The 25,172-nt window shown below is 35.9% G+C and overlaps 1 protein-coding gene and 1 pseudogene across 3 annotated transcripts in view; both read left to right on the plus strand.

Moving 5' to 3' along the window:
* Window positions 1-581: 581 nt before the first annotated feature.
* Window positions 582-1,660, plus strand: LOC145328158 (chromobox protein homolog 1 pseudogene; annotated as a pseudogene).
* A 399-nt stretch (window positions 1,661-2,059) lies between these two features.
* LOC145324490 (uncharacterized) overlaps window positions 2,060-25,172 on the plus strand; it is a 31,471-nt gene continuing 8,358 nt past the window's right edge. For all 3 annotated transcript variants that reach the window (XR_013881280.1, XR_013881281.1, XM_080167077.1), the window contains exons 1-10: window positions 2,060-2,473; window positions 2,789-3,354; window positions 4,079-4,148; window positions 13,795-13,926; window positions 14,265-14,382; window positions 14,792-15,341; window positions 15,617-15,825; window positions 16,212-17,425; window positions 17,883-18,161; window positions 18,872-18,982. Coding sequence is in view for 1 of the 3 variants with exons in the window: in XM_080167077.1 (XP_080023203.1) it covers window positions 2,159-2,473; window positions 2,789-3,354; window positions 4,079-4,148; window positions 13,795-13,926; window positions 14,265-14,382; window positions 14,792-15,341; window positions 15,617-15,825; window positions 16,212-17,425; window positions 17,883-18,161; window positions 18,872-18,982 (3,564 nt within the window). In the remaining 2 variants the exon portion in view is untranslated. The remainder of the gene's footprint in view (window positions 2,474-2,788; window positions 3,355-4,078; window positions 4,149-13,794; window positions 13,927-14,264; window positions 14,383-14,791; window positions 15,342-15,616; window positions 15,826-16,211; window positions 17,426-17,882; window positions 18,162-18,871; window positions 18,983-25,172) is intronic.

The following is a 25,172-nucleotide window of genomic DNA, read 5'->3' on the forward strand; positions in this document are numbered from 1 at the left end:
GCTTTTTCGGTAGTTATACTGAGTAAATCAGTTCTTGTTAGTTTAAATAAATTTGTGCTTAATTTTTCGATTCCGAAAATATATCAAAACTTCTTGCATCGATCAAAATCGACTTTGTAAGAATTAATTGATAGGGGTTAATTAGGCCTTAGATACGTTTTATTTCTGTTTTGCATGCTTTATTGGTGATAGAAGAGCTTTAAATTGTTAAATGCATGCATTCTAATTTTTTTTAAATTGTAAGGCAACTATTCAATAGGTCTCTCAAAATTAACAAAGAAGTTAGGACATTTAGAAAACCCGCCTCATAGATAAAGTTTTCAATTTTTGTCCATAATTTTTATCGTGTTTGTCTAGACAAATATAAAATATTACAAATAACGATAAATAATGGTACTTTAACGATCAAAATTAAGATTTTTATATTTTGTCAGTAAAACATCCGAATATCTGTTCTATGCGAAGCTAGGGATGTTGTTTTATATCAGTCTAAATTGTTTCTAGATGCACTAACATTATTTTCTTGATTTCTAAGTGCCTTAAAGTTTTCCAAGTTCTATCCCAACAGAGATTAGGTTTTTATTTATGATTGACTTTACTCAGTATTTATATTTAAAGGTAATGTTATTACTTATTAAATGCGTTAATATCTATGCTTTTTGATAGATTTATTAGTCTCGAAGTTAGTTTCTAAGATTGCTAAAATGTCAGGCAAAAACGTTGAATTCGCAGTTGAGAAAATTCTGGATAGACGTTCTGTCAATGGTAGAATCGAATATTTTTTGTCCTGGAAAGGTTTTGGCCCAGAAGAGAATTCTTGGGAGCCCAAGGAAAACTTGGATTGTCCGGATCTCATCAAGGAATTCCATTCGCAAAGAATTAAGGAGAAAGCTGAGGATATCAAAATGGTGACTGATGAAAAAACCACTAGCAGGGGTTTATAATGCACATTTGTACAAATTTAATCCTGTTTTAATAAAACTGGATAGGTAGCCAGTTCTTTAATTGGTAGCTTTTGAAGTTGTGTGTAATATTTACATTAATAACCCACTTGTTGGGTTATTTTTTTTTCACAAATGAAATTCTAAAAAAATAACAATCATATGTGTATAGGTAGTTATGCACGTTAGTGGAACTCTCTCTTTTGCTGAATTCATAAATTTTAATTTCTACATTATGATGAGGAATAAAAATCAATTATTTCCCCTTAGATTGAAATTAGGGTTAGATTATGATTTGAAATTATTTACCCCTGGTTTGAAGAAAGCCACATGAGCTTCGCCGTGGTTTTGAGCGCGGTCTGCAGCCGGACAGAATTATCGGAGCAACAGAGGACCATGATAAGTTTCTGATAAGATGGAAGGGCATTAATGAAGCGGATTTAGTCCCCGCAAAGGTAGCGAGGATTCACTGTCCTAACCTGGTGATACAATTCTATGAAGAGAGACTCCTATGGCATTCAAATTCCAAGGATGAAGATTTAGACGAAGAGCACGAAGTTATTACTATAGAATAGGTCTTAAAAGATATAATGGTGGATTGATATTGAATTAAAATTTTTTTGTACAAATCTACATTTTGTAAACGTCTTTATTTGCCAATTAAGACTCAACAATTTCGTTTTTTTATTGAAATTGTGACAAATTTTCCTATTGTAGTCTTTAATTCCCAGTTTAATTTATTTTTGCTGTTTTTACTTTTCTCGTATTTTTATTGTAATATTTAGTACCTACCTATTGGCCAAAGAGTTAAGTAAATATTTTGTTTGTGTTTTGTTGTTTTTGCATGTTGAAACTAGTTTTTAAGATTTTTTATTTAAATTCTTTTGTTTTGTTTTAGTTTTTAAGGTATAATACTGTATGATACAATTATCCAATAATGCATGTTTGTTTGATTTCATCTTATATCAGTAATATAACCGCCTCTTCTATTTTTGACTCTTATTTTAAGCAGTTATATATATGGAGTTTTAAGACTGATTAAGACAGTTATAAGACATTTATATGTCATTTTGATGTAAATTATGTATAATTAACCTGTTCTATTTATATTTCAGAATAAATGTATCTGAATTTGGATTTTGCGCATTCACACCAAGTGATGACCAATCCAGTGTTTGTTTAGTGATCTACTATGTTAATTATCAAGAAGATTTCGTATGTGTACCTTAACACATGATCTTTCTTCTTTCAACCACGCAAACACCAACATGATGACAATGACAATGAACTTAAACACTTCGAGTGGGTCCACTAGTGAGGAAACGGCGGCGTCCACCCTTGAAAAGGATTACTATGGCTGCTATTGTTTAAAATTTATCGTGAAAAATGGGACGCATATTACGGAGGAAAAAGTTATTGAGGATTTTGGCGCCTATGGAGAGGTTGTCGACGTGCGAGGACCAGGATTGTTTTCTGGCCTGCGGGGGAACCATGTTTATGTTAGGTTCATAGAAAGAAGAGTTGCTGAATTAGTAAGTATCTTATCTACTATTTTTTCATTCCATTTATTCTGCTTCTTTTTGAAGCCCTATTAGTTAAATTTGTTGGGTTAGTTAGCATGCATAGCTATGAGATTCAACCATTGAAAGACATAAAATATTGTTATTATGAATTCTACACACTGACATCTCTTGTATAAATAATTTGACAATGCCAGGTGTCCTATAAATTCAGCCTTAATATTGCTTATTTTATGTGGGCGGATATGACAGTCAGATCCTAACCTACCATCAACACTTATCATTTTATTTCTTAGAATTTCAATATTAAAACTTATATTTTTTCAGGCACTGAAAGACTTGTCAGGGAAGTATCACCAGTTAACCCCCGCCTCTATAAGTGATGTCCTTCCAGACAACTATGGTCTCTACACAATATCATTCTACAACAAAACCGGAATTCCGTCGACAGAGGTGCGACGAGAGTTCTCAAAATTTGGTGAAGTGAAAAACCTGACTGGCTCTCTGGATGTGAAGGGGGGCCGAGTGTTTGTCAGCTATAAAAACAAAGAGAGTGCTGTCCAAGCCTTGCAGGCCTTCTTTTTTAGAAAGGACAGATATCCTAACATGAAGTTTGCACTGCCACGATGTGAAAAAGACTACTTTGGTTGTTTCTGTTTAAAGTTCTATAACAAAACTGGTGAAATCACATATGAAAAAGTGCTCGAAGATTTTAGTCAATACGGCGAGGTCGTCGATATCCGCGGTCCTGGTCTGTTTGACGTTACCGGGGACGATGTGTATGTCCGCTACAAGGTTCAGAGCTCTGCAGAGCAGGCGCTGATTGAACTTGTTGGCAAGTATGACAGCCTCTGTCTAGCCCCACCCTCAGACATTCAAGCTGATAAATTTGGGTAAGTGTTTCTTTCATAAAATAATTTTGACAAATGTACAAGCTAAAGGTATCTTTCATTTAACGAAAAAAACAATAGATTACATAAAAAAAATTATAATGCATTTCTTTTCTTTTTTCAAATGACTGAAGTTAGAAAGAAAACTGTTATTCTTTAGGTGCTAAATTACAAATAAACAATGAAGCTTACTTTTCAGAATCAATTCTTTCTGCTCTTGCATCTAAAAATATTTCTTTTTTATTAATACAAAACAATGTTGAGCGATACGATGATGTTTCATTTTTTAATGCTGTCTAAATGATTTTATCCTGTCATGCATTTTTCTTTACAAGTCATTTTTATTTTGCAGCTTAACAATTTTTATTGCATTTAGCAATTTCACTCCTATATTACAAAAGAATTGCCATTTGTATTACTTTCATTTAATTTATAAGAATTGCAATAGTTACCTACTTTCAACGGGAAATTTGCACTTTTCCATGAGATACTGTATGTTCTTTTTAGTCAAAGGGATAAACCAATATACTATAAATTACTATGTAAATTTTTTGTTTGTTAGTAACCTATGTTAAAGTTTGGGAGGAAGAAAGTAGTTTAGACTAAAATAAGTAAAAGGGAAATAATTTCTACCACGTAGTTATTTTATACCTAGGGCTAGTTTAATTTAGGCCATTATATCAAATATTTCTTAATAAAAATTTATATTTATCTGTTTTTATTTTAGGTATTACACCATTACGTTTGTAAATGACAAATGTTTGTCGAAAAGCGATGTCTGGTACATTTTCAGCAAGGTAAATTTCTTTGGTAGTAGCGCAGCTACTCTACAACCAGTGTTTGTCCGTTCGTCAAATTAAGATTGCTGCAAATAAAGTCTGCACACAGTTATCTTATTGTTGCTGAGCTACATTTGGACAAAGTTAGCTTTTTATTAACTTGCATTATTTACAGTTTTACTCATTTTTATGTTAGTTTGGAAGTTGCATAAAGTTTTATGAATAATAAACAATATGTTGTTTACTTTTTGATTAAATGCAAACTGAAATAGAGAGGAGGGGGTGAGAAAATAGCATAAAACCACTACCTGGGCTTAATGCAGGCGGACACACACAATGCAACGTCTAAGCTCCCATCCTCCTAGGATCTGTAAAACGAGATTCACATAAACTTAGCTGCCACAGAAGTAAATATTAAAAACCCCAGGGCTTCTCTGGAATTACAAATGTTCATATCAGTAAGCATAATAAATGCAATAAGGCAGTTATCATAAAGGCACATAATAATCAAATATTTATACAGGATAAAATTGGTTTGGTTGTTGCTGTAGTTGATGATCTTGTCCATCTCCTCCTCGGTATTGCTCCTAGATCATAAACATACATTTGACATGTTATTTTACGCATTCATTATATTTTAATCTTTTTGATCATCTTTTTCTTAACAGCTTAGTATCTTCTGGCACGTTTAGGCCCCTTGTTAAAAACCCTTGCTCTGTCTGCTATCTCTCGCCATTCTTCACAATCTACCTCCGCTCTAGCCAAATCCCTCCTTAGCTCTGAGACTAATCTTTCTTTCTCCTTTAGCTTGTCCTTCAGCCGATCAATCTCACGTTCAAATTCTTCATACTTTGTCTTGCTTCTACTCCTTGCTCTCAGACTCTCCAACTTCAGTTTGCTAACCTCCAGGGTGAGTTGATGCTCCTTGTCTTCTTTTCTTTTCTTGTCTCTAGCTTCTAATCTTTCTTTACCGCTCTTCATTCCATTTTCTTTTCCTCCTTTCTTTGGCTGTTTTTCTTTCTCTCCCCTCTCTTCAAAATTGTCGCCGTATCTTGCCTTGCTCTCTTCTGCAAACTTTTTAGCAGTTGCCCTAGCCTTGTCCATCTTTTTCTGTAGGTCTGACCTGTTATCACCCATTGGCTTCACCGGTACCCTCAACCCTTTAGCCTTCATGATCTCCAACATCTTTTCATTACCTTTGTAACCTCTTGTATGGCACAGCGGAGCAGGAGACCCATCACCTCCAATGGCTCTGACCATCGGTCCTTGTTGTTCCTTGAAGCCTCCTTGATGAATATATTTGAGGAGGTAATTTTTGTATCTTGTGAGCCCCTCAAAATTTAAGGTGGCGCCTACCCCTGATGAATTCATCCGTTCAACCCAAACGTTGTATCTAACATAGCTCACTTTACCCTGGTTGAAGGAGTAAGTTAAACTTTTGTGCACATTGTTGGGGGTCATTCCCATGTCCAGATTGAGTAAACGCAAATGTTGGTTCAACATGGAAACCTTGTCCCATATCTTCTCCTCCTCAGGCACATGAAAGAAGGTACCTAGAGAAATCTTGTGAATTTTTGAATCCACTGCTGCTCTTGTTATCTTGGAAAGGTGTTTTTCAATTGTAGCACTATCATGAGTCGACAAGAATTGTTGATAAGCCGTCACCGTTATCCATTTTGGATCTTTCCCCTTCAGTTCTGCCAGAATTTTATTGGTGACAGAGTCAATACTAACTCTAGGCGTTCCTATCCACTGTATTCCTACTTCTCTTGTGTCCAAAACTGATTGAGGCATGGAAAATGGCGCAATAATTATAATACTCGGCTCAATATTTATCTTGTCCACAGTTTTCAGATTCTCTAGAGTCCCCGTTATCTGTTGCACGTCATCCTTGGTGCATACCTCCATTTCTCCTTCAATGCTTTCAGTTTGGCAACCCTTGTCTTCAACATAATACTCATCATCACCTGGCGGTGATAACTGCTCTTCCATTGACACATCCCCTTTCACCTCCTGAAAACTAGCCATTATTCTATTCTGAAAGAAAAAAAAATAATTGGCAACTGTTTTCTGATATGTAAAAAAAATAACCCTAAAGAAAAATTTTTACAACAGAGCCTTTCTTCCATAGCTGTCTAGAAATAATAAATTTACGAATTCTAAATGTTTTAATAGAAATAGATAAAAAAAATATATTGATTGTTAAGATAAAGAAATGCCTTGTAAAAAAAACATTCGATCGAGAAATGTCCTTGATTTCTGATAAGAATTAAAAAATTGTATGCATTAAATTTTTCTGATGCTATGCAACACAAAAATTTAAAACTTATATCTATCTGATTCCTAAAAAAATAATATTATCCACAATCGTGAACCAAACCATAACTAAAAAATAAATATGAATACGATATAATAGTTAAAAAATGAATAAAATAAGCGTTATACTAAGAAAAAAAACATGAATAAAATTTTTCGACACGTAACGAATAATCTAAAAAAATACTCGTTTCACTGTGAAAATTGTGTAAAATAGGCAATTTTAACTTTCACATGCCTACGGCACGTTTCTCTGTTTACAATGCGCAGATCACTTCAAAAAATGCCGCGAATTTTTGTTTTCTGCTTCTGCCTTCTTTGAATTAGACGATGACTTTCTAATTATTTATGATTCAGGGATAAGGGATGATTTTCGTTGTATATAAAAAAAAAAACGATTTTTGCCTAATGTAAAAAAAATAATTTTGAAACTTAAACTGAACTTTGCCAGTGAAATTTGTTTCCTAAAAAAAAACAAAATTATTCAATTTTGATGATGAGAGATACTTGATGATGTTATAACCTATTACTAAAATAAATAAGATAAGATAAGATAAGATAAGACAAACCCAAAAAAAAACTTTTGTAGGTAATAACAAAAAATGGAAAAAAAATAAGAATAAAATATATTTCTCCTAAAAATAAAATAAATAAAAAAAAAATTTTTAGATTGATCTGATATAAATCTAAATTGAAGTAAAATAAGAATAAAATATATTTTTCCTAGAAATAAAAAAAATCTTAGATTGTTCTGATATAAATCTAATTCATGCAGATGTTCAGTAGCTCTTGTTCAATTCTCCCTTGTTGCATGACATTGATCAGAGGCAGTGGATTTACCCCTCTCTTCGTCATCACATCCGCCAACATATGTTGTCCGCGCACCCATTTCACTTCTGATACTATCTTCTCTTGTCTTAGTTCTTTGATCATCGCAATTTCAGCTCTTAGTCTCCTTTCATCTACGCATGTTGATGAGTAAACTGCATCTCTGGTTGACTTGTTATCAACTATCACTTTGATCTGAAGATCAATCTTTGCATTCGTTATCTCCAGTAGCATATCTCTTAATGCTATAGCTGCATCCAGCGCTGTTCCCAGACTAATTGCTTCTGCTGCTAATGTTGACGCTACTTTTCTCTTGATCTTGTTCGCTTTCCAATCTAAGGGTGAACATTTCCCTGTTTTGATGTTAACCAAGAGAATCACAAAACCTCCTGCCGAATCTTCTTTGTCATTTAGGTTCCTAAATGCTGAATCTGAAAAACACCATATCTGACAGTCTCTTATGTTCTGAACATTTGAGAATCTGACAGTTGCTAGATTCCTTTGTAGATTGGCCAAAGTCTTTTGAGCTTGGCACAAGTCCCTGACATATCCACCTTTGAATTTTGTAGATAGGTCTATCATTTCAAAGCATAAATCAGGACGTGTTGCTCTCACAGCCCAATTCAAAGAGCCTACCATTTGTCTCAACATTGAGAGCTCTTCTTGCGTCATCTCTTTGTCCTTTTCCTTCAGTCTTGATGCTTCAACACTTGGAATCTGAATATTCTTAACAAATCCAGATTGATCAAGAGTTATTCCTGAGTTATCCTGCTTGATATTGAACCCAGTATACATAAACTCTTTAATCTCACTCTTTCCAATCTTGAAGGACTTGAGTACTTCAGGCATTATATGCTTGTTAAAATACTCTGTGCCTCCTTGTAAGAAATCGTCTACATGAATCCCTATCATTCCTATAAGTTCACCTCCATGTATATAATAAAATAGACCAGGATCGTACTTGCTTTTCTTGAAACCTAATGCAAGTAACCTGTTTTCAATTTTATCATACCATTTTCTGCTTGCATCCTTGAGACCGTATAGGCATTTTAATAGCTTCCATAGCTTTCCGACTACATTTGCCTCTTTAGGTGGTTTGACATACACCTCACGATCTAGTTTGTTACCTTGGAGGAATGCACTAGCTACATCTATGGTCTGAATTACCCATCCAAACAGTGTTGTCAGTGTCAGCAGTAGTCTTAACGATGACTTCTGCATCGTAGGTGAATCTTTTGGGAATTCCTGTGTTTCCTCATACCCTCTAGCTGTCAACCTTGCTCTAATTTCATCACCTTTCTCGGTAAGAACCCATGTTGTGGTAATATGTTCTTGACCTTTGTCTGCTACTACTTTATAAGTATCAAAGCTTTTAAGCTTCTCCAGCTCAGCATCTTTTGCAGCCAGACATTCTGGAGTATTCCTTCTTTCTTTTGGTAACATTACAGCAAGGACTTCCTCATGAGCCCAATTGTACAGGACATCCTCTGGCAGCATTTTTCTGATCTTTTGATCTTCTACATGTGTTGAAAATGCTTTTGATCCATTGTCCAACTTTACTGTTACCCAATTTACCTCTTCAATTTGCCTCTCTCTTTCCTCTGTATTGTCTACTAGACCTTCTCCCATCTCTTCTTTCCTAATATGCTCATTATCCATTACATCTGTACTGAAAGGTTTTGTTCCATCATCCAATTGTATATTCATCCAATTAGCGACAGTTCCTGTTGCTTTGCCTGCTTTTCCTGTTACTATACCTGGGTACCATTTATCCCCGATCTTCCATTCTATCCTGTCATTTTTCTTGAAACCATGCTCTTGCGTCTTCTTTTTCTTAGTGATTGTTCTACTCCTAGATTGTGTACGTGTAGGTATTGATGGTCTACTTGTTATCTGTTGCTCTTCATCCTCATCTGTTTCAGGAAACTCTGCTGTTCTCTTAGGAGTGCTTGTGTGATTATTTGTGTTCTCTTCCATTGTCTGTTCTCTTCTCTTTTCTCTTTTTGTTCTTTCTTCAGCATACAGTTCTGGAACATACTTTTGTTCAGCCTCATCCTTCTCTTTCACCTTATCTTTGTGAGTCTCTTTTTCTTTTGTCTCCTTCTTTGTTTTATCATCACTTTTCTCACTGGCTGTTCTTTCAACTGTGATTGAAAAATCTCCATTCTTTCGTTTTATCTTCTCTACCAGCTCATCCTTTGCTTTCACGAGTCTATTTGCACTTACTCTTATGCCAAAGCTTCCATGTCTAACATAGATAACTTTACCATCCTGAAACATCACTGTTGCCGGGCCCTTCCATCTGTCTTCGTTCTCCCTTTTGTAGTACACTATGTCACCATACTGATATACAGTGTCACTTGTTCTGATTCTGTGTTTCAACGCTTTCTTGATCTTTTCACAGCTCTCTGTCTTCATGAACTCCTTTCTTGTAGCATGAAGTGCAGTCAGATGTTCAGTCAATTTCTTGCTCATTGATTTGACTTCCCATGCTGGTGGTTGATCCTCAAGTATGTTGGGTAGCCTAGGATTCTTTCCTAACACAAGCTGATAGGGGCTGTATCCATAGACATTCGCTAGTGTGTTCTTTGCTGTACACGCCCAAGCTAAGGCTGTATCCAAAGGCATGTCAGGATGTTCATCTTTCACTCCACCTAGCATGCCATCACATACATGGTGGTTCTTCTCACATGTGCCGTTCTGCCAACCGGCTTCTGCACCTGTGGTATAATGCGCTACTCCTAACAGACTTGTCACATCACTCATGAGATGCGACACAAATTCTCCCCCATTGTCAGAGATTATTCCTTCCATTATTCCAAAATACTTGATCCAATGTCGCATGATCTTATCCACAATCGTTTCAGGCTTCTTATCCTTGATCACTTCCCCTACTGTGAATCTTGTGAAGACATCAACCATATAGAGTATATACTTGTCTTCCCATACCTTCAAATCAATTGACACTACTTGGTTGAAATCGTTTGCCATATTCATTGCTACAACTGGTCTATCTGGAGTTTTTCGTCTTAACACACAACCCTCACATCCATCAATGATTTTATCAATGATCTTGGAAAAGCTATCATCCCACTTATCTGCTGCTTTTAGTAGATTGACAAAGGACTGCTTACTTCTATGTCCAAACTGGGCATGAAGCTTCTCAAGAACTTTCTTTTGTTCCTTTGAGTCAGCTCTTTTGATATCTACCATAAGGACTTGTTGCATGTCATATATTACCCCTTTGTCTAGTAAGTCTATGATATAATGTCCTGCAGATGTCGTGTTAACTACTAAGGGTTTATCGTTGATTGTCACTCTATCTCTTTTCATGTCAATACCTATCCCTAATCTTCTCATCTCGTTCTTAGATAGTAGTAGTGGAATATCTGAATCAATGATATCCACTTCTATCTTGTAATCTTCACCTCCAATCTTCACTGGAAGTCTATAGAAGCCAATAGATGACAACTCTCCTTGGTTTCCAAACCTAAAAGCTGTTTCACTCTTGTACGGTCCCTCTATTCTCTTTCTCATGCTGTCCGTCATTGAGTTTATGAATATATCTGTCCACTTCTTTCGAGCAACATTTGCCGTACAGCATGTGTCCATTGCAGCACAGTTTATTGTCTCTGCTGTAAACTTGCTTAGTTCAACTTTATTCGTGGTCAGATGAACCGATTGCGTGTTTCTGGACCTACGGCTTTCTCTTGAGCTATCCCTGTCATCCCTGTGTCTTCTTGGACTATCTTCGTATCTCCTATTATGTCCACGGCTTCTGTCTTCTTCTTCACTTCCACTTGATGACTCTACAAGAGATTCTTCTGATGATTCTTTCTTTCTCTCTGCCATGTACGTATCCCTTGTCCCTGATCTTTTCTCTTTGTATCTCTTATTCTTCTTGTCATATTCCTTACCTCGTCTGTCTTGTCTATCATGTCTATCATTTCTATCTTGTCTATTCCTATTCTTATGCGAGTCTGGACAGTTGGCAAGCAAGTGCTTGTTGCTTCCACAACGATGACATTTAAGCCTTGTACCTGTAGCACCTATTGGATTTAAATCTCTATCACGGCTGTTGTCCCTGCTAGGCAGTTTCTGGTATGATTTTCTATTGCCTTTCCTTGGTGGACGCCATCCGTTTGCTACTAGAACGTCATGGTCATGTGTAGATAGAAATGCATCATTCTGACTGCTAACATGTCCCATTGCATTACATAAAACGTCTGTCATTCTATCTTTAATCTCCTTGTAGAGTGTGTTTGCTTCGAAATTTTTCTTAATATTTACCCCTGTCATTACCATCTTGTAATCTATATCTGATAATTTTGCTTTCTTTAAAAGCATATAGGCTGTAACATTATCTTTAAATTCAATTTCATTTGCCGCCGCTAGTTGTATAACTTCCTCAAATCCTGAAATGTATTCTGATATAGACATACTTACTGTCTTTACATAATCATAGAATTGTGTGAATACTTCTAATTGTCTACAGTGCTCACTTTTACCAATCTTTTCTTCTAAGAAATCCATAATTTTCTTTACCCCCTCACTATCATTTGCTAAAGATGTTGGTTTTACTACTTTCATCAACTTCTTCCTTAAATTTCCCCCAAACTTTTTGGAATCAATCGGTATGGTTGAAAAAAGCATTGGAGCCCTACGATTTTCATCTATATCTGTACATAGTTCCCACAAATCTACTAGTTCCTTATACTCTTCAAATGTATCACAATCATCCAAGTATGGTATAGGCATGGACGTGTGATGTCTGGTTCGATGTTGATTATTCATCCTACTAAAAGACCTATACCTATCCTCCTCGTTGCTCATTTTTAGTTAATTGCCTGGGGTTTAATTTTTATCTGAATAAAAAATGACTCTAAAAAAAAACTTTTTGTTGTCTGAAAAAAAATACACAAAAGTACAATCTTTAAAATTGTTACTCTTGTTATCTGAAAAGAAAAAAATAAAAGAAACTAAAATAAATGAACACACATATTCTTTATTTTATTTATTTTTATCTGAATAGAAAATAATTTATTTATTCTGATTAAACAAAGCTGGTATAAGTTCAAACAGTATAAATTATGAACACACAAAAATATATATGACTTAGGCTGATATAAAGTCTTTATTTTTATGTTTCTATTTTTATGTTATAACTGGTATAAAACATAAATACACTATTCCGCCAGTGTAACTAATCTATATCCCGCTTATAGATTTACTGCTAACAAAAAAAAATCCTGTATACTTTCCGCTAGTATACGTTTGCATATCTTCCACTTATGCTTGATTAGGTGTTGTATTGTGTGCTCCTACTTTTCCTTACTGATTAAATGGTCCATAGATCTTTTTCCCACTTTTGACAATGCTACCATTGAGAAAATAGCATAAAACCACTACCTGGGCTTAATGCAGGCGGACACACACAATGCAACGTCTAAGCTCCCATCCTCCTAGGATCTGTAAAACGAGATTCACATAAACTTAGCTGCCACAGAAGTAAATATTAAAAACCCCAGGGCTTCTCTGGAATTACAAATGTTCATATCAGTAAGCATAATAAATGCAATAAGGCAGTTATCATAAAGGCACATAATAATCAAATATTTATACAGGATAAAATTGGTTTGGTTGTTGATGTAGTTGATGATCTTGTCCATCTCCTCCTCGGTATTGCTCCTAGATCATAAACATACATTTGACATGTTATTTTACGCAGGGGGGTGGTTATTGTAAAGATCTCTTAAATAAATGTATGAAGTTATTTAAAATATCGGTGTAAATACTAAATATATTAACACCAGAATACGTCTTCAGTTTTTATTGTTAAGAATCGGATTTAAATAGGTCTCAAGCTTTATTTGAAGTTTCCTTTATACCTTGGTTTACAATATCGTAACAATAATCACCCCTTCTTTTAATAAATGTAGAAAACAAATATGCAAGTAATTGGCATTATTATATATTTCTATTTATCTAACCATGTTAAAACATACGGGGATAGGATAACGGGTGAAAAATATCTTCTATTGATATTCTGGTATTGGTTGCTTCTAATATGTGGAGGAAAGAATGAAATGTAGATTAATTTAATACCAGATTCTATTCCGGAATATAATGCACTTATTGATATTTTACGTCATGTCTCTCTGCCTACGTTCAATATTATTACGTATTTCATGTTCAACAAGTGTTATATTATATTTTTCTGTCTTCATGAATCTTAGATGAGAAAAACAAGGATGATGACTTCAATGTAAGCGAATTAAAAATGTCTCAAAGAAAAGTACTTTTGGAAATTTTTTGTACCATATCAAGTTTCTTGGCAGCTGTTTATTCCAAGTTCCAACAATCCTAAATGACAATAAATTCGACATTACTTTTCGACTTAAAATTGCATTAGGAATCGTTAACTGTTTCTTATTATTTTTGCGACCTAGAGGCCATAATACAATAAAGTTTTATTTTGAACAATATCTTTTCAAATTATTGATAATGTTTTTAATTTCAGTTTGGTACCGTAGCCTGCGTGAATGGAACCTTTGATTGTAAGAAAGGTCGTGTGTTTGTCTCGTATAAGGAGAAGCAGGGGGCACTGAATGCCCTGGAAACTATGCTTATTACCAAGGAATATCATTTACAGGTAAAGTAATAAAAAATTTGATATTAAGGACAGTAGGAAACTATTCCTGGGTGAGGGTAGAAAAAATGGGGTGCATTTTGTTGATAAATATAAACTGTTCAGAGCTCCTGCATTCTTATTTATGCCTTATGGATTATTAAACTTGATTATACTTATATGTAAAAGACAGTTCCCCTATAGTGAGTCGATGTAATGGCAGTCACATTATCTCAATTCTTAATACCTAGGTGTATATATTTTGTCGGTATTAACTTATTAAGGGTCCTTTTTCACATGTAAATATGCTTTGTAATCATTTTTTAATTCTCTGAGCCTATCTAACATATTATTTGTTTTAGGTTTCTAAAAACTCAACAGTGCGAAAGAACGACTACAATGTAGCTGGAAATGGTGGCAAGGGGGATGACAGCATGGACTTCAATTCTGATTCTATGCGCCAGGAGAGAGCTAGTTCAGGTATAGTTCAGAGTATTAGCCGTCAGCTTGTGCATATTTCGGTTTTTTTTTATCACTAATTCATACAAAAAAGCCCCAGGGCAGCCTATTTGAAAAAAATTACAAAACCTATACGTGAGTTTCAGCTGTTGTGGGGGGGGGGGGGGAGGGGGGCAATACTTGGTAGAAGTGACTAAAGTTTTATTTGCCCCCCAAATATTATTTTAGACTTATTTCGCTTGTTGGCTATACCTTATTCCTGCACAAAAGGGCTCTTCCCACTCTAATGCTTTACGCCAAATTTTTGCTATCAAGGGGTTGGTTGTCCGTTAGGCAGTATTTGACTTCATGTATTTGAAAGCAAAAACAATAGTTATAATCAATAAGATATACCTAGATTTACAATGACTATTAAACATAACATTTTTAGAACAAAAAGCGATGCGCGACAGATCAACAAGTCGTGAGGCCTCCTGTGGCCCGCCTATGCGTCACTCTGGTCCCCCGCCAATGCCAAGAAACAACCACAACATGCCACCACCCCCCTTGGGTGAGGGCCATAACGACATGTCAGCCCCGCCCCCAAACATGATGACGTCCCGGATACCGCCGTCGTCCGTTGGCACCGGCGGTGTTGTGGAACCCGGCAAGAACGGACTGGTTAAGTTTAATAGGAATGTGGAAATGGACATATTTGGTTACTACTGCCTTTCCTTCCTCAACGAGGACGGCGAAATTTCTGAGAAAAAGGTTCGCACCGACTTTTCCAAGTTCGGCGAGGTGGTGTCGGTGCGCGGAGCCCTGGGCAAGCAGAAGGGACACGTGTTTGTCAGGTTTCGCAAGAAGGAGGCCGCCGAGAATTGTTTGAACTGCTTGAATAGCTTCCCGCTGAGTGAGATGTCTGAGCTGTTCGGCCCGTACCTGTATCTGTCCCCAGCCACACCCAGGGATATTGACTGTGATATGTATGGATTCTATAGGTAAAAACAATTTAAACAATGTTTTTAAAGGCGAAGCTTTTCTATAATTATAGTCGGTCCGTCGTTTTTTTTAGTACTCATTAATTTAATACCTTAAAATATGTTTCCGTTAATGGGAATTAAATTTTATATCATGAGTTGTAAGAATTTATTTCATATTTGCTTTATTGCAGGAAACATTCGTGAGTTAATAACTTAACAGTTATAATAGGAATCAGAATTAAGTATTATATGACCTTATTTTAAATTAACATAATACATTGTCATTTTTTCAGCATCTCCTTCTTAAACTTGAACCTGAAGTCCTTCCCGAGCATCAGAACAGAATTTGCAAAGTTTGGCGAGATCGTAAGGCTGACCAGCGGTGGCGGCGGGAACACAGACGAGCTGGTGACCATCAGCTATGCGGACAAGGGGGCTGCTATCAGCGCCCTCAAGACACACTTCACAAATAAAGACTATCCTTATCTTGATATTGCTAAAGGTAATTTTTAATGTTTCATCAATATCTTATGTCAAGATTTAGCTTTTTTTCTAAAAAAAATACCCACTTTTGTTGTAACATTTAAATCCACTTAAATAACTGGAAAATGCAAAACAATTCAAGATAAACATTGCAAAAAGCTGTATTTCGGATTAATAACTATATAAGATTGATTCCGTAATAATATGTAAAACCCTAAAGTTGTTTAATACGACTAATTCCTGTTCAGATGCTTAACAATAAATGCATCTTCAGAAAGTATTTTGCTGTTTTAATATTAAAAAAAAACTTTATTTGTGTATTTGCTGCTGCATATTATTATATAGCTTTTTACAATTAAAATTTTTTATTATTTACCTAAAATATTTTAATTTCTGTTATTTTAGGATCATCTTTATTGCTGGTGAATTCAAGTGACAGTTCAGATTGTGAGGAGAATGAGCCACCTCGCTTCCACCATCACCACCAGGAAATTCAACATCGCCTTCAGCAGCAACAACAACAGCAACAGTTGGCGGTCAGCAAACCGCCGCCCCGACCGCACTCCGGCTCGCGGCCCCACTCCACAGAGCGACCACATGATCCTTTCAGCAATAACTCTGTGGCCGGCAGTGATGTAGTAGATGAGCTATTGAAACCGTTACAATCATATTTTAGTGTGTTCCGTACTGGTGTCTATGATCAGGGCGGAGCAGATGCTGATTTGATTAATGGTGTCAGGGATGGGGGACCCCCGGCACACAACACACGTAGTCAGACAGATAAAAGATACAAGATTAAGAAGAATCAATCATCTGCCAACATGGCTAATGAACCAAGAAAGGCTCGCCATGACATTGTGGAGAATGGTATCGGGGGGCTGCACCACCAACAGGGTCCGCCGCCGATGAAGGGCGTAATGCAAGGCGGCGGCCAACAAGTCATACACACACTGGCTAACCAAATCCTGCCCAGTCCTGTTGTTGTCAGCCTGCCCGGCCACCCGGGTATGCCTGGCGGTCATCCTGGTTCTAATATGTCAGCGCCACCAAGTGGTGCACACGCAACTGTAATAATTCCCGGCCATAATGGTCCTATGATGGCAACACCGGGTCTCCCATCGCCTGGTGGTGCCGGCGGCATGCAACAGCCACCTCCACCCGTTACAAATGGCTTCTCCCAGAGCATGATGGAAGGGATGGAAACAGAATTGGTTGCAGTTTCCGCAGGACATTCTGTACCTAACCTAAACGAGCCTCCTCCATCATTGTTAGTTGAAGCTGGCCAGTACGCTGCTCACACCAGACCACCTGCAGCCGCCATGATGATGATGAACCATCAAATAGGTGCTCCTCCGCCTAGCGGAGTCATGATGAGTCCACCCGGACCTTCCGGCGCGACCCCTAGGCTTCCAATGTTTTCCACGCCAACCAAAGAGGAAACATTACAGGCTTCGCACGGACAGCCGCAGCTGCGGATGCCGGAACAGCCACAGAAACTTCATATTCAATCAGCAGACACTCTGCACCAGTTGTCAGACAGCCAGCAAAAGTTGACGGAACAGCTCGAGGCTGATATTAGTAATTTATCAATCAAAGATGATGGACCTATTAGGCAGCAGGTAAAACTAGCTTTCTGTTTTGTTTTAAAGTTACTCATATAATTCTAATGGTACGTACGTCTTTCTACGTGTCTTTAGAATTATGACATAATGATAATGGCTTAAATATTTGTCTAAAATTCCTAATGAAGATTTCTCTATCAATAAGGATTTTGTCTTTTACTCTTATTTTTTAGTTTTTAATCCTGAAAAAGTAAATGCATGGATGCTAGAATCTGAATAAAATAGAGAATTTTGTGTTATTTGAATTTTATTTAATATCCTAAGGTCCTCCTAATTTTACTCTGTTTTTTTCTTTGAATTTTAAAATATTGACTATTATTACCCACAAACAAAAATTGAAGTAACTCCAAAAAAAGTATGTCTGTTTTTCTAGGAATAAGCACTGATATTGTTATTTTTAAATAAAGATAAGTTCCAACAAAGGAGTTACTTTGAAAACATACTTTCATTGCAGGATCTGTTAGAAGATAGCAATGTAGGATACCACAACCAACATCATCAAGCGGCGGCGGCCAAATTGAACTCCGCAGAGCTAGATCTCACTACTCAAACTATGCCAGAATCAGGCGGTGATATGATGGTGGGCGAGGCAACCCCCGAGAGAAAACCAGTGATGGAGCTAGTCACGCATCTGAACAAGGACATGTTTAATCTTTATTCCTTGACATTCACCTCTAGAACTAAGGACCTGTCGGAGCGAAGGATCAAGCTGGATTTTGGACTAGAGGCAGAGGTAACAAATAAGTTAATACAAAGGGGGGGGGGCGAAAGTGACACTTTTTGAAACCAAAACTAAAAGTCAACAAAGGAACTCAACTAAAAAAAGAGTTACAGGTCTGAGATTTTGCATGGCAGTTGCTTTAAAGGGGTACAATATGGAACTGTGAAGAAACGGCGGCGCCACCGCCGAAAACCGCCGTTTCCCGCCGAAATTTTTTTTACCTTTTCTCGGAGGTTTTCGGCGGTTGCGCCGACGCTTCTTCACAGTTCCATATTGTACCCCTATAAAGCAACTGCCATGCAAAATGTCAGACCTGTAACTCTTTTTTTAGTTGAGTTCCTTTGACTTTTAGTTTTGGTTTCAAAAAGTGTCACTTTCGCCCCCCCCCCCCTTTAATCTATTATGAACAAGGATTAATATGTCGAAAAGAAGAGCTTCAATATAATAAGCTAAAAATGATTAAGACTGTAATTAAACTGAGATGACAATTAAACTAGATTTGTGTAAAAATTTGAAAAATTACCAATTATTACTCCAATAGAGGTTGCGCTCCTAACATCTAGGAGATCTGTATTCGAAGGAGTAAGGAAAAGAGTAAAATAGCCTAAAACCAAACTAGGGACCTGTAAAAATAACTTCCATAAATTACTTAAACGGTTTAGTAGTTATCGAAATCTTAAGCTACCGCTTAAACAGTCTCTGAATTGATTTGTATTTCCTAGGTATCTCGAATCCGTGGACAGCCCGGCCAAGTGGATGGAACTGTTATTGTTAGTTTTGTAAAGGAGGAGGATGGTCTTAAATGTCTTCGCAGCGAAGCAATCGTTTCTAAGGTATATTATTATTTACTAAGTATATTTGCGATAACTTTTATTTAATGAAATCTTCCAATTTTTAACCTGTACAAAACGGCCTGCTTAATTGCTTCAAGATCCATGTCAGATCTATATAGGAAATAAATGTCTATAAACGAGCTCAAGTTTTCCAAGGACTATTCGTTGAAAACTCATAGTGCTCCAATAATCCATAATAAACTCTCATTGCCCAGAACGATAAGACCCATTATTTTACTTTATTAAAAACAAATTCATTTTTTTCATTTCATGTTGCTATTTACATTATAATGAAGTATTTAATTTCTAATCATAAAAAAGAAAATTTAAATTTATGATATAATAAATTTAAGAAAACTCTGTTTTAAAAGAATTCGATTGTGGCGACACTTTGTGTGTTCAAATATTGAACTAAAATGTAATCATATAATAAACCCTTTGGTGATGGCAATGTAAAGAAAAAAATATAATTTAAAAGATCTTTTTAAGATCATTTAAATTATTAAATATTTACTTCCGTTTAAATAGTAATACCGGGTGAGGAAAATAGATTTATTGAGAAATATATATGCATATAGAAAACTAGCCAATAGGGAGATAGTTATATCGAGCCAACTCTAGTTATTTTATATTGGATTATGTTAATTACTTACCTACCTAGTTTCAAAGATATGCGGATTAAAGGGGGATGTGGAAAATAACCATTTGGGCAGGGGGGGGGGGGGTTTACTCGAGAACCCTTAGAGCTAGAGGGAGCTAATTTTGGATATAAGCTTCTATGGGGCCAAAGTTACTTTTAATATTATCGTCGACCCCCCACCCCCCCCCCAAATGTTTTTTTTTTGGGGGGGGGGGCGGGTGGATTATACTATAGGATGTTTCTCATAAACGACTTGAGATAAATGGAGCAAACCTTGGGATACAAGTTTTGTAGGCCTATATTTGATTTTAGAATTATCGTTGACCACCCACCCACCCCAAAACCCCTAATTTGGGGGGGGGGCGGGTGAAATATACTATAGGGTGTTTCTCATAAACGACTTGAGATAAATGGAGCAAACCTTAGGATACAAGTTTTGTAGGCCTATATTTGATTTTAGAATTATTGTTGACCACCCACCCACCCCAAAACCCCTAATTTGGGGGGGGGGGGGGCGGGTGAATTATACTATAGGGTGTTTCTCATAAACGACTTGAGATAAATGGAGCAAACCTTAGGATACAAGTTTTGTAGGCCTATATTTGATTTTAGAATTATTGTTGACCACCCACCCACCCCAAAACCCCTAATTTGGGGGGGGGGGGCGGGTGAATTATACTATAGGGTGTTTCTCATAAACAACTTGAGATAAATGGAGCAAACCTTAGGATACAAGTTTTGTAGGCCTATATTTGATTTTATAATTATCGTTGACCACTCACTCACCCCCAAACCCCTAATTTAGGGGGGGGGGTGGATTATACTATAGGGTGTTTCTCATAAACGACTTGCAGCAATTTTATTTTGGGTGCTACTCCCTTAGTTTTAGATATAATTGGATGAAATCTTTTGGGCTGGGTCACTAATTACCCCAACTATTGGTATCTTTAAAAAAAACGGCTGCAAGACCGCCGTTTACCGCCGCCACCAAAAAAAATTTTTTTATTGCATTTCTCACTGAATTAGGCAATATGGAATCATTTGAGACCATGTTATTTTTTTCAAAATTTTTTCGCCTTACAAGCAACCCTGCGGGGGACTTCAGTCATTTTTTTCTCCAAATTCTCGAAAAAAATAACATGGTCTCAAATGATTCCAAATTGCCTAATTCGGCGAGAAATGCAATAAAATTTTTTTTTGGTGGCAGCTGTAAACGGCAGCAATTTTATTTTGGGTGCTACTCCCTTAGTTTTAGAGATAATTGGATGAAATCTTTTGGGCTGGGTCACTAATTACCCCAACTATTGGTATCTTTAAAAAAAACGGCGGCGGGACCGCTGCTCCCGCCGCCGTTTACCGCCGCCACCAATAAATTTTTTTATTGCATTTCTCGCCGAATTAGGCAATTTGGAATCATTTGAGACCATGTTATTTTTTTCAAAAATTTTTCGCCTTACAAGCAACCCTGCGGGGGATTTAGTCATTTTTTTCAAATTCATGAAAAACATAACATGGTCTAAGGGGGGGGGGGGGGGGGAAATGTGGTGACTCGTCACACGACATACCAGCAATTTTATTTTGGGTGCTACTCCCTTAGTTTTAGAGATAATTGGATGAAATCTTTTGGGCTGGGTCACTAATTACCCAAACTATTGGTATCTTTAAAAAAACGGCGGCGGGACCGCCGCTCCCGCCGCCCGCCACCGTTTACCGCCGCCACAAAAAAAAAATTTTTTGTTGCATTTCTCGCCGAATTAGGCAATTTGGAATCATTTGAGACCATTTTATTTTTTTCGAGAATTTGAAAAAAAAGACTAAATCCCTCGCAGGGTTGCTTGTAAGGCAAAAAATTTTTGAAAAAAATAACATGGTCTCAAATGATTCCAAATTGCCTAATTCGGCGAGAAAGGCAATAAAAAAATTTTTTTTGTGGCGGCGGTAAACGGCGGCGGGCGGCGGGAGCGGCGGTCTTGCAGCCGTTTTTTTTAAAGATACCAATAGTTGGGGTAAGGGGGGGGGAAGTTTTGACACATTTGCGTAAACCTGGCACCCTGGCTTAATCTTTGGACTGAGAGGGTAGGTTATTAGGGATGAAATCATTCTTATATGATGAATTTCACGAAGTTTTAAGATTTTTTGGATAGGCCTCCAGGTTTCGGAGCTCCAGGCCTCCAGGTGGTCTCTGGACAGGTAAAAAAATAAAAAATTTCTTATTTGGACAGTTAGAGGTAAGTTTATAAAACAACATAACCTTCTTTTAACATATTATTTATATTTTTGAAGAAAAAATTACAATCGGCCTCCAGGTTCAGGCGCTGGAGGCCTCCAGCTGGCCTCTGGACAGGTAAAAAATCAAAATTTCTTATTTGGACAGTTAGAGGTAAGTTTATAAAACAACATAACCTTCTTTTAATATATTATTTACATATTTGAAGAAAAAATTACAATCGGCCTCCAGGTTCAGGTGCTGGAGGCCTCCAGGTGGCCTCTGGTCAGGTAAAAAATCAAAATTTCTTATTTATACAGTTAGAGGTAAGTTTATAAAACAACATAACCTTCTTTTAATATATTATTTAAATATTTGAAGAAAAAATTACAATTGGCCTCAAGGTTCAGGTGCTGAAGGCCTCCAGGTGGCCTCTGGATAGGTAAAAAATCAAAATTTCTTATTTGAACAGTTAGAGGTAAGTTAATAAAACAACATAATCTTCTTTTGATATATTATTTAAATATTTCAAGAAAAAATTACAATTGGCCTCCAGGTTCAGGTGCTGGAGGCCTCCAGGTGGCCTCTGGACAGGTATAAAATCAAAATTTCTTATTTGAACAGTTAGAGGTAAGTTTATAAAACAACATAACCTTCTTTTAATATATTATTTAAATATTTCAAGAAAAAATTTCTTATTTGAACAGTTAGAGGTAAGTTTATAAAACAACATAACCTTCTTTTAATATATTATTTAAATATTTCAAGAAAAAATTTCTTATTTGAACAGTTAGAGGTAAGTTTATAAAACAACATAACCTTCTTTTAATATATTATTTAAATATTTCAAGAAAAAATTACAATTGGCCTCCAGGTTCAGGTGCTGGAGGCCTCAAGGTGGCCTCTGGACAGGTAAAAAATCAAAATTTCTTATTTGAACAGTTAGAGGTAAGTTTATAAAACAACATAACCTTCTTTTAATATATTATTTAAATATTTCAAGAAAAAATTCCAATTGGCCTCCAGGTTCAGGTGCTGGAGGCCTCAAGGTGGCCTCTGGACAGGTAAAAAATCAAAATTTCTTATTTGAACAGTTATAGGTCAACTTATAAAACAACATAACCTTCTTTTAATAAAGGGAGAGGTCATTTTCTAGTAAATCCCGTAAAGGTGTGTGTTATAAGGCCTAAAAATAGTAGTAGAACGATAAGGTGCTCTAGATATATGTATTCCCTATTGAATAGAACAATAGGGAAATTTTTTTTTTTTTTTGATAACCGTACCTGGATTATCTAAAAAAAATACGAAATTTCTATCAAACGCTTTGTTTGGCTCAAACTGACAAAAATTAAAAAAAATATAATTATAATAATAATGTTTTCTATAGGTACAAGGTAAAGGTTAAGAACAATCTATACCATTTAACAAAGGAAGAAGTCATTCTTTACAGGTTGATTTATTATAATTATATTTTTTTTTATTTGTGTCAGTTTGAGCCAAACAAAGCGTTTGATAGAAATTTCAGATATTCCAGGTACGGTTATCAAAAAAATAAAAAAAAAATTTCTTCCCTATTGTTCTATTCAATAGGAAATACAAATATATAGAGCACCTTATCGTTCTACTACTATTTTTAGGCCTTATAACACACACCTTTACGGGATTTACTAGAAAATTACCTCTCCCTTATTTATTGTATTATTATTGATTCCCAACGATCCCTAGTATAAAATATGGAAGGTAATTTGAATTTTTGATATCAATGAGGTAGGTAAGTAATATAATAAAAAAAATATGTTTATTTTCATTTATTGAGGTAAATATTTTTAAGGTTATACCTGAAATACATAAATAACATTTGAAAATATGCTTACTTTGTTTTACAAGTTTACCTCTAACTGTTCAAACAAGAAATTTTGATTTTTTACCTGTCCAGAGGCCACCTGGAGGCCTGCACCACCTGAACCTGGAGGCCAATAGTAATTTTGTCTTCAAATATTTAAGTAACATATTAAAAGAAGGTCAGCAGCTGAACCTGGAGGCCGATTGTAAATTTTCTCCAAATATGTAAGTAATATATTAAAAAAAGGTTATTTTGTTTTATAAACTTTCTTCTAACTGTTCAAATAAGAAATTTTGATTTTTTACCTGTCCAGAGGCCACTTGGAGGCCTGCAGCAGCTGAACCTGGAGGCCGATTGTAATTTTTTCTCCAAATATGTAAGTAATATATTAAAAAAAGGTTATTTTGTTTTATAAACTTACCTCTATCTGTTTAAATAAGAAATTTTGATTTTTTACCTGTCCAGAGGCCACCTGGAGGCCTGCACCACCTGAACCTGAAGGCTGACCCTAATTTTTTCTTCAAATATGTGAGTAATATATTAAAAGAAGGTTATGTTGTTTTATAAACTTACCTCTAACTGTTTTAATAAGAAATTTAGATTTTTAACCTGTCCAGAGGCCATCTGGAGGCCTGCAGCACCTGAACCTGGAAGCCGATTGTAATTTTTTCTTCAAATATATAAATAATATATTAAAAGAAGCTTATGTTGTTTAATAAACTTACCTCTAACTGTTTAAATTAGAAATTTTTATTTTTTACCTGTCCAGAGGTCACCTGGAGGCCTCCAGCACCTGAACCTGGAGGCCGATCCTAATTTTTTCTTCAAATATGTAAGTAATATATTAAAAGAAGGTTATGTTGTTTTATAAACTTACCTCTAACTGTTTTATTAAGAAATTTAGATTTTTTATCTGTCCAGAGGCCATCTGGAGGCCTGCAGCACCTGAACCAGGAAGCCAATTGTAATTTTTTCTTCAAATATTTAAATGATATATTAAAAGAAGCTTATGTTGTTTAATAAACTTACCTCTAACTGTTCAAATTAGAAATTTTGATTTTTTACCTGTCCAGTGGCCACCTGGAGGCCTGCAGCACCTGAACCTGAAGGCTGATCCTAATTTTTTCTTCAAATATGTAAATAGTATATTAAAAGAAGGTTATGTTGTTCTATAAACTTACCTCTAACTGTTCAAATAAGAAATTTAGATTTTTTACCTGTCCAGAGGCCATCTGGAGGCCTGCAGCACCTGAACCTGGAGGCCGATTGTAATTTTTTCTTCAAATATTGAAATGATATATTAAAAGAAACTTGTGTTGTTTTATAAACTTACCTCTAACTGTATAAATAAGAAATTTTGATTTTTTACCTGTCCAGAGGCCACCTGGAGGCCTCCAGCACCTGAACCTGGAAGCCGATTATAATTTTTTCTTCAAATATGTAAATAATATATTAAAAGAAGGTTATGTTGTTTTATAAACTTACCTCTAACTGTCCAAAT

Source organism: Acartia tonsa, chromosome 1 (genome assembly GCF_053477335.1).
Source record: "Acartia tonsa isolate MP-2025a chromosome 1, ASM5347733v1, whole genome shotgun sequence".
Lineage (NCBI taxonomy): Eukaryota > Metazoa > Arthropoda > Copepoda > Calanoida > Acartiidae > Acartia > Acartia tonsa.